This window comes from Macrotis lagotis, chromosome 1, assembly GCF_037893015.1.
Source record: "Macrotis lagotis isolate mMagLag1 chromosome 1, bilby.v1.9.chrom.fasta, whole genome shotgun sequence".
In the NCBI taxonomy this organism is placed as follows: domain Eukaryota; kingdom Metazoa; phylum Chordata; class Mammalia; order Peramelemorphia; family Peramelidae; genus Macrotis; species Macrotis lagotis.
This window is the reverse complement of record NC_133658.1, coordinates 859,543,752-859,554,037: the sequence shown is the minus strand read 5'-3', so window position 1 is coordinate 859,554,037 and position 10,286 is coordinate 859,543,752. Positions and strand designations below refer to the sequence as shown.

Below are 10,286 nucleotides of genomic sequence, written 5' to 3'. Positions count from 1 at the left end.
TCTTTGTTTTTGCAAGGTAATGGGGCCTTAAGTGACTTTCCCAAGGTCACACAGCTAGGTAATAATTAAATGTCTAGGGTCAAATTTGAACTCAGGTCCTCCTGACTCCAGGGCTGGTGCTCTATCCACTGTACCACCTAGCTGCCCCTAGTTGTGTATATCTGGGCAAGTAACTTGATCCTCAGTTTCCTCATCTGTAAAATGAACTGAAGAAGACAATAACAAACCATTCTAATGTCTGCCAAGAAAACTGCAAAAGGGGTCCAGGAGAGTCAAGTAGGACTATAATGACTGAACAACAACAATGTTGAGTTGAATTGAATTGAATTGAAATGACTAAGAGGGAAATCCTAAGAAAAGTTAAGGAAGATTCTAGAATGGAATTCTGGGGAAAGTCATAATCAATTCCTGAGGAAGACAAAGAGATCCATGTGGCTGGACAGTGACTTTGGTAAGTGACCCAGATTTTAAATAGACACAGTGCTCCCCAAAAGAGAGAGAGAGAGAGAGAGAGAGAGAGAGAGAGAGAGAGAGTAGTTGAGAACAAAAACAAGAGTCTCAAAGCCCTGGAAGGCTGGGAGTGCAAAACTGTAAAAGGGGCCACAATAACAACAAAAAAGGAAAAAGGTCTAGATCAAGGAAAGGATAAGCTTGCTTGCCTTGGATGGGACTATGGGATAATGGAGAGAAGGCAAACATAAATCTAAAACTCAGATTGCTTTTATTTCCATTTGTTTTGCTTTGTATTCAGGATGATGCTTGGGAAGAAGAGAACAAAAATGGTTAACAGGGAATTGAAACCCAAGAGTAGGAAGATTGTCAGACTTTGCTCAATGCAATCTGAGTCAGCTGACCTAGACAAATCACCTCCCAGGGTACCATTGAGCTTGCACAGGTGAAGGCTGAACCACTGTTGATGATCTTCGAGAAATCCTAGCAAATAGGAGAGGGGCTATGGGACTAGAGTAAAGGGAAAAAAGGTGAATACAGTATATGTGCTTTTATATCAACACCTGGTAAAATTCTAGAATAGATTATTAAAAGGACAAATGGGCAATCAACATTTTGGAAGGAAGGTGAAGATTACCAAGGGTAGGTTCAGGGTTCATTGGTTAATTAAAAGCAAATTATTCAAGTTGACCTTATTTTCTTTTTTTTTTAAAAAAAAAGGTTATTAGGCTAGATGTGGGGTGTCTGAGCCAAAGGTCTTACCTGTAGCAAGGAGAATAGACCAAATGAAGGGATAGACTGAGTGAGGAGGGGGAGTGGCTAAGTAGAGTGGGTAGACTGAGTGAAGAGTCTCTATTCAAGCCACAGATTTTCCCACTAGCATGGACTTATCCTATCCTTCTAACAGGTTTATGCTTCCTTAGCTTCTGACTTAGTTCTCCTCTGCCTGAAGGTGGAGACTGTTCTCCCTTCTCCAATCCAAGGTCTTGGATGAAGATGGAGGTGGCATAATTATTGAAACTGTGGATTTTAAAAATATCTTGAAAAGGCTATAATAATGAGCCAATATAATAGCATAAAATTTAATAGGTCTACATTGAAAGTACCAAATCTGGATTCAAAGAAATCAACAGCAAAAGTACAGAATAAGGGAAGGTAGTAAAAAAGCAGCTCAAATGAAAAAGGTTTATAAACCCAATGGTCAGCAGTGTGATGTCAGACAAATGAACTAATGTAATATTAGGCAGCCTTGACAAAAATTAGTGTACAGAACAAGATGGTTGATAATCAGTCAGTCACATAGTATTAGGCCCTATGCTAAGCATTGGTGGGTATGTAGAAAGGCAAAAAATATAAATAATAAAACCCAGTTCCTGCCCTCAAGGAGTTCACCACCTAATGAGGGAGAATGTATAAATAAGATATATATACAGGATAAATTGCTGATAATCAAGAGGTTAGGCCCTAGCATTAAGAGGGAGGGGGTCAGGGAGAACTTCTTAGTTTTTTGGTTTTTGGGGTTTTTTTGTTTTTGTTTTTGCAAGGCAAATGGGGTTAAGTGGCTTGCCCAAGGCCACACAGCTAGGTAATTATTAAGTGTCTGAGACCACATTTGAACCCAGGTACTCCTGACTACAGGGCCTGTGCTTTATCCACTACGCCACCTAGCTGCCCCCTAGGGAGAACTTCTTATAGAAGGTGGGAGTGGAGTTGGAACCTGAAAGACACCAGGGAGGTCAGGAGGTGACAAGGAAGAGGGAGAGGATTTCAAGCAGGGTGGTCAGTCCCTGGAAACACTAGGAGACAGGAGATGGAATGACTTGCTAAAAAGACAGCAGAGAGACCAGTATCATGACATGGCAGAGTATGTGAGGAGGGAAGAGGATGGAGAGAGGTTAGGAAAGTCTTTGAAGGTTAAAGAGGATTTTTATACTTGATTCTAGAGGTGGTATCAAGTCACTGGAGTTGACCGAATGGTGAGGGAAAGGGAAGGCAGACCTGGTCACACCTGTACTTTAGGAAGATCACCTTGATGTTGACAGTTGAGTGGAAGTTGGATTGGAGGGTAGAGTGTCTTGAAGCATGGAGGCCAATTAGTAGGCTATTGCAATAGCCCAGGCTTGAGGTGAAGAGAACCTGGAACAAAGGAAGAAATGCCTGGTCATGGTGGAAGGGTGTGAGTATTGGGCACTGAGAGGCTGGTGGTGCCCTTGATAGTAATAAGAAAGTTAGAAAGAGGGGAGGACTTGGGAGTAAAGATAATGAATTCAGTTCGGGACACACTGAATATTTAAAATGTCTACTGAATATCCAGTTTGAGATATCTGAAAAGTAGTTGGAATTCAAGATTGGAAGTCAGCAGAGGTTAGGGCTGAGTTAGTAGATCTGGGAATCATCAGCATAAGGAGCAGAGATGATAATTGAATCCTTGGGAACTGATGAGATCACCAAAGGAAATAATAAATGGGGAGAAGAAAAGAGGTTCCAAGAAGAATTCCTAAACCAATTACATCTGTAGTGTTGTGTTCAATTATGGATATCACACTTTAGGAAGGACATTTACAAACTGGGACTGAAAAACCATGGCATGTGAAGATTGATAGAAGAAACTGTGGATGTTTAGTTTGGAGAAAAGACTTGGGAGGACAAATAATGGTCTTCTAATTCCTTCTGAAGGGTGGCCACATGGGTAGAGAACTATAATATGAAAGTAAGGATTAGATTTTTATTGCTTGGTCTCAGAGGAAACAATGAAGTCTGAATTATAGACAGGCAATTTTAGCTCCAATAAAGGAAAAACTTCAATTAGAGTTGTCTAAAATTGGAATTGGTTGCCTCTGTATAAATGATTTCCTCATCAATGGAAATGACAGAACCACTCCTTCAGAGATCTTACTTTTCAGACTAGTTGGTAGGATGATTTTCTTTATATTAAGCCCAAATCTGCTTCTCTTATACCCATTGCCCCAATTCCTGTTCTCTGACACTAACCAGATAGAACCTAAATCCACATTGTCAGTTTTCTGAACTCCTGCTTGAGACCTCCCATCACCCACACAGATTTAAATGTCAAACCATTTCTGATGGAGCAGACAGAGTCTGTTTTTGCTTTTCTCTGACTCTCTGGTTCTTAGCACAGTGTCTTGATCATAATAAATATTTCCCAAATTGCTTGTAGACTATTAACTAAATGATTGGGGCAGTTGTCAGGGATTGGGGCATTTGCCCAAAGTCACAGAGCTAAAGAGTATCAGCAGAAGGATTTGAACTCAAAAATTTTTTTAATTTCAAATCTAAAACTCTACCCACCATTTGACAAGTCTTTCTGTCATTTTTAAAGGTTATAAATTGATAATTCATTTTAATTCCAGAGCATGTTATCAGCATTAAGAACAAGAATTAATACACAAAGAATATCAAAGGTTGAAAAATTAAGAAGGGTAGGGGAAAGCAAGGAGTGGGAGTTGGAACTCCATATTCACTGGTCTGGATTTGCATCCTGAACTTTTGTCCTAGGTAAATCGCAAAGCCCAGTAGGTGAAGAACAGATTTAGAGACACACCAAAAGCTAGCCCTAGTCACAACAGCCAACCAAAGCTCATGAGATGAGACAGTATCATAGCCTTTTTTTTATGGACATCTGAATGTGAAACTGAAATGTTTCATTCAATATACTTCAGTTCATGTGAATTATTTCTTAGAGGTGAAGAACATCTTTGGGTTAAATAACTAAATTAATTCTTTTACCACTTCTCTAGCTTCATATATTCTGCATCCAGTTTCTTCAAATATTCCTCCAACTTTTCAGGTCCTTGCTCAGGAGGAGTACCCTGCTCCTCAATTAGTGTTTGAATCCAGAGAGGGTGGAAGCACTATATGTCTTTCTGGTTTTGGTTAGTAGTGCCAGCGATATCTTTCATTGCTAGATTCTGATCTTATTTTCCAGAAGTTTTTCATCTTTGCTAGGAGCCACCAAGTTGCCATTTTGAAGGACATGTTCTGGAAGCCATGTGATGTCAGTCTCCATAGGCTTCCTTCAAGGGCAATCTCATTGTCTACATTACAGCATAGAGGATGGGAGGAAAGGAAAGAAACAGACAGAAAGAGACAGAGAAGGGAAGAGAGTTGAAAGGGATGAGAGAAGGGTCAAAAGATAAGGAGAACATAATAGTCTTTCAAATGTTTGTGGATATCTCTCATCTTGCTTAGTTTTCTCTAAACTAAATATGGGGCAGCTAGATGGCACAATGGATAGAGTATCAGGCCTGGAATCAGGAAGATGCATCTTCCTGAACTCAAATCCAACCTCAGACACTTATTAGTTGAGTGACCTTGGGTAAGTCACTTCACCCTGTTTGCCTCAGTTTCCTCATCTGTAAAATGAACTGGAGAAGGAAATGGAAAACCACTCCAGTATCTTTGCCAAGAGAACTCCAAATGGGTCATAAAGTGTCAAATACAATCAAAATGACTGAACAAATCAGTAAAGATCCCAGGTTCCTTCCCCTTGATCTTCACCTATTGAAGAATGATAGGGAGGCAATCAATGTTCTGGAAGTCATCACTGTGTTACCTACATAATTCTTCTTCCTGGTAATGAGGTTTCTGATGGTAATATGTCCATAGAATGCTATCATCATTACCAGAGTTATTACAATACAAGGTCACAGTTATGTTAAATTCATAACTTGGTTAGAGATTAGACAATATGACCCAAGGTCTGACTTCTATCACCAGTATTACAATTACTCTAACACAATATTTAAAAGGGCCTCAATCTTTATAGTCTCAGGACATCACAAGAAACATTTGTGCTCCCTATTCTCTTTGTCACTTCGTGTTTTTTTTTTTCTGGTGAGATTCTAATTTAGGTTTAATAAAATAAATGCTTTTCTTGGTCAATCTTGCCTGGGTATTGTAGCTGAGGCTTGATTGGTTGAATATAATTGCTGGACTCATTCAACAGCCTTCATTCCTTTGTCCTCTCCAGTCTATTTGATGCTTGATCCTTGTCTAAACAATTTTTTTTTTAAACAAAGGCACAGTCAATATCAGTCATGAATTTAGAACTGGAAATGAGTTCAGAAGTCTAGTCTAATCCCCTCATTTTATCTGAAGAGGAAACCGAGGCCAAGAAAGGGTAAATGATTTGTCCAATATCACACAAGGAATAAGAAACAGGTGTGAGATTTAAGCTTAGGTCTTTTCACCCCCAACCCATTGCTCTTTCTTCCTTACCATGATTTCTTGCTTCTGGCTATACCTTATTCCCATGGCTTTTCCTGTAAGAAAGACTGTTAATTTCTTTATAATTCTCATATTTGTAATTTCTTAACTCCATTGTATTATTCTATTACATTTATATGAGTTTGTTTGGTCTTTCCCTAACTGTGAACCATCTAGATTGCCTCCAGATATCTTCAGATAAAGAGCACTTTAAAAACTCCTCAGAGTATATTAGTAATAATGGGATTACTGGTTAAACATATAATTATTTTAGTAACTATTGAAGGTATACTGACAGATTACTCTCTAAAATAATTCCAGTTTGAAATTCTACCAGTAAGGGCAGCTAGGTGGCACAGTGGATAGAGCACCAGCCCTGGAGTCCGGAAGACCTGAGTTCAAATCCAGCCTCAGACACTTAATAATTGCCTAGCTGTGTGACCCTGGGAAAGTCACTTAACCTCATTGCCTTAAATGAAAACACCCAAGAAATTCTACCAGACAGGTGTGAATTATGCCATCAGTTTTGAGATGTCATTTTTTGCCTATATTTTTTCATTTGGTGCATGTGAAATGTTATCAAAGTTGTTTCAATTAGGATTTCCTTTATTTGAGATGTTAACACTTTCAGATTTTATTGATGCCATTTATTTTAAGTCATTTCTAACAACCTTCATCTCCACCTCCCAAAGGTTAAGCAAAACCAAACAGTATATATAACAATTTACATTTTTATGTAAATTACCCTTTTTTTTTTTTAACCAAAGAGAGGTATATTTCATGTTTTCCAGGACTGAAGTTGGACAGGTTATCATTTTCCAAGGTAGGTGTCCTTTTTTTGTAAATTGCTCTGTCTTTCAACTGTTCATCTCCAGGAGAACAGGTAATACTGACTTTTAGGTGATGATCAGATGGTGCTGGCAGACAGAAGTAAGGGAGGAGAAAAGGAATAATGGACATTGAAGATTAGCAGCGCCTAAGCTCTGGCCTCCACTTTTGTGTCCTAAAGTCAAGGGTACAGGAATAGCACAACAGTACCACTGAGATAAGAACAATGGACCATAAATCAGAAGAACCATTTCTTTTTATTTTTTTTTTGCAAAGCAAATGGGGTTAAGTGGCTTGCCCAAGGCCACACAGCTAAAGAACCATTTCTTAAGACTGTTTTCTCATCTTTAAAATGGAGAGTACTGACAGCTCTCATTCTGACTGATCAGGTAGGAAGAGAAATGTCCTAAATTCTCAGCCAGGCAGTTCTTTCTATCTGATCTGGAGAGCTCAACTGTGTCTCTGGTTATTAAATTCCAGGTTCATTTCGAAGGAGGCCATTTGTACAGACTTGTCCTCCCCACCACAATTAGACCTGAATGACTTGAGATGAGAGTTTTACTCTTGCTATGACCACCCTACATTCCCCTCAGGACAGTTAGAGGAGAGGCAAGAGCCAAGGCTTTGCCATCCCCAGGCACTGTATGGGAGGAACCCTTATGGAGTCAACCTGAGAAGGCAGCTGAGGTGAAGAAAGGCCTCTTTCTCCCGGTGAATGGGAGATTCACCAACATACAGCTGTTGAAAGTGAGTCACTTTGGAGCCCCTGTTGCAGTGTGATCTGGTGACACTCACTATAGGGTTGAAAGAAGATGAGAGACAGGACCACTCCGCACTCAGGTGACTAGAGTCTGAAGTCTTTATTAGAACAGGGCGTCAACCCTATTACCAGGATCCATATACACAAAGAAATGGCCTTCAGATACATCTTCAGATTATTAAGCAGGGAAAAACCCTGAAACCACCACCTCCCCAACAACCATCTGGAAAAGGGGGCTGGCTTTTTAAGTGCCAACAGTATTAACTGCTGGAGACCATGAAAGTCATGAAGAGAAATTAACTGCAAACCAGAAATGCCATTGCTCATTTAGGGGCCATCTATCTCTCTCAAAGTGAGTCACAATTTACATCTTCTGGGGAAGCTGATACTAATCTCTTTATTCCCTAGGCCCTGGAATTATATTCTCACCCTGCTCTCCATCATCATGCAGGGGGATCCCCCAAGACCTGGAAAGGTCAAGCCTGAGAAACAGGCTAGAAGAGGTACAGTGATCTTTTGACGTTTCCAGGGCTTTTCTTCTTTCTATTAATCAGGGGTCAGCAGCCTTTAAAAAAATCAGGATGTAAAGATTCTAGTCCTTTTTTCTTTCATGTTAATGTTTTCATGACACAACCTGAGCATTGGGGAGGAAGTTGGGATGAAAAGTGACTGGGTCACATGGTGTGTGTGTGTGTGTGTGTGTGTGTGTGTGTGTGTGTGTGTGTACTAGATTCTCCCAAAGACAAGTAAAGAGTTGGGACAAGAGTCATTTGTGGGAATGGTTGAATGGTCCAGGACAGAAAATGCTTGGATGCTTGGTGACCCTGAGCCAGGCTAACAACCCTTCCTTTAGCTCCAGAATAGCAAGGACCCAGATCTCCCAGACTTTCATATAGAGACAGGTAAATTTAAACACTCTTGGTAGCAGTTTGTCCTGTGAAGGTCCTTTATTGTCAGTGTCATGTAAGTGAAGACACTGGTCTGTCTTGGGATGGATTTCTTTACCTCTTGGGGCTGTGAGGAAAGCCTCCCAAAGAACTTGAAGCACTCCGGAAACATGGGTGACTGATTCCCCTTATAACTGAGTCTGGCACCAGCATGTGTAAGGAGTGGCCACTTACATCCTCTCTTATATCCTCTTAGGAAACAGGAGTATTAATGAACTGGAATCCCATAGGGCACTGGAGCTTTGGTCCCAAGTCAAAAGATACCCTCTCTAATGAGTGGTTCCCCTAAGTTTGCTAATGATGGGGAAAGTGGCCAGTAAAAAAAGGGGCAGCAGAGAGCCTGAGTGGCCCCAGTCCTGTCCATTAAAGAGGGAGAGAAGAGGAGCCCAGGGCCCTTTACAGTTTTATTTACCATCTCATGGTTGTTCAGTTTCTAACAGGAGAAAGGGATTTGGTCCCTGACAAATTCCTGGTTTGTCATTTTCATGGTGTAGAGAGTAAAACTCCCCCAAAACAGAGAGGAAAAATAAAATTGGCTTCTCAGAAACCTATATGGATTGTATCCGTGTCCACATCAGAGCTCTAGCTTTGATTTATGGTGTTCATGCTCCCAAGAAAAGACAGCAATAAATTCCAGCCACACAGCTCTTGTCAAAAGACATCTATTTAGCTTTTCATAGAAAATGACTCAGAGAAAAGTGACAGAAAATATCATACAAGCCCGTTACTGAATCAAAAAACAAAACAAAACAAAAAGCTAACACATTTCATTCAAATTTCCTGTCCCAATCTTCTGCCTGTGTTGGGAAATACAAACTAATACAATGTCGGTTTGATGGGAAAAGCCTTGTTTCTTCAAGAAATAAACCTGGGAACTTCGGTGTATGGTTTCTGGAGGTAAGTGGAGGTTGCCTGGTCAGGATGGGATATGTCACCTTGGAAATATGGTTATCTTAGAAAGCAAATTCACTCTCCACCTTTGGCTAATCTGAAGGGAGAACACGGGGCCCAATGCCTTTCAATTAAATCCTGTTTTTGCCAACCAAGATGTCAAGGTCAATTCCCTCTCCAGTCTTTCACTTCGGATCTTCACTGGATCTCTCCCATATAAAGTCTTTTGTCACTGGATGCAGAGAGAACTATAGGGAAGAGTGAACAAAGGACAAGACAACAGGAAATTAAGAGTCTGGAAGAATGTAGGGGCTTTGGCAATAGGAGCCAATTCTTATCTAAAAATCATTTACATTTCACTTCAATTCTTCCCTTCATCTAAGTGATTCACAGGATGCTGGCCCTAATTTTATTTAAAAATTGCATCCTTAATGTTACTTCACATTCTGAATTGCTGACTAGCCAGCAGATGAAATCAGTAGAGTAACTTTGTGAAAGGAAGAATAAAACTCTCCCCACATTAATCTTGTTTTTTCAAAGTGACCTCTGTGATTGTTTAGTCATAGATTAGCTGGATTCAGCCTAACTTTTCCACTTCAATTTCCAGCCCCACAATTCTGAGGACCAACATGCTGGAGCAAGCTTTAAACAACTGCTTCTATCCCTTTCTAATCCATACTACTCTTTCCTTGCTCCTGGGGTGCCAGCAGAAAGGTTTTTATCAAATGTGCAGCAATGCATGACTAAAAACTGAACATTTGCAAATGCATGTGTTAATTGGTAGAAAAATGAGCTGTTTTCTTAATTCAATTTAAGGTCCTTTATATAAGCAAACTCGCCAATGAAAGTTAAAATTTAACTTACATTCAATTAGACTTTCCTCATAGCAAAATAAATCTATGAAACATGGACTGAATCTAATGAACTCAAGTTATGTTTGGAAACAACCTGCAAGTTCCCTGAGGGCAGAGTACACCTTCATTTCTCCTCTGGGTGTTCTTGAGCCCCACTACAATGCCTGGCAAGGAGGCAGGCCTTTAAAAGGTTTGCTAGCTGACTGGGGTCACTGATCTCTTGGAGTTCCATGTTCTTCATGGGCACACAATCGGTTGAATAGGAGAAAAGGGAGCACCTGCTTCCTTCTTCTTTCCTTTCCCTCCCCACTATTTACTAGTCTCCAAGGA

General features: G+C 40.2%; 1 protein-coding gene and 1 long non-coding RNA gene across 2 annotated transcripts in view; one reads left to right on the top strand and one right to left on the bottom strand.

Moving 5' to 3' along the window:
* Positions 1 to 418: 418 nt before the first annotated feature.
* LOC141508863 (uncharacterized) lies at positions 419 to 7,932 on the top strand. Its single transcript, XR_012474523.1, has 3 exons — positions 419 to 451; positions 6,468 to 6,499; positions 7,673 to 7,932. It is a non-coding gene; the product is annotated as an uncharacterized LOC141508863 (long non-coding RNA).
* Positions 7,933 to 8,859: 927 nt separating this feature from the next.
* Positions 8,860 to 10,286, bottom strand: part of SNRNP40 (small nuclear ribonucleoprotein U5 subunit 40) — a 52,617-nt gene continuing 51,190 nt past the window's right edge. The window contains exon 10 of the mRNA XM_074217869.1: positions 8,860 to 9,350. Within this exon, the coding sequence (XP_074073970.1) occupies positions 9,301 to 9,350 (50 nt within the window). The 3' untranslated portion in view covers positions 8,860 to 9,300. The remainder of the gene's footprint in view (positions 9,351 to 10,286) is intronic.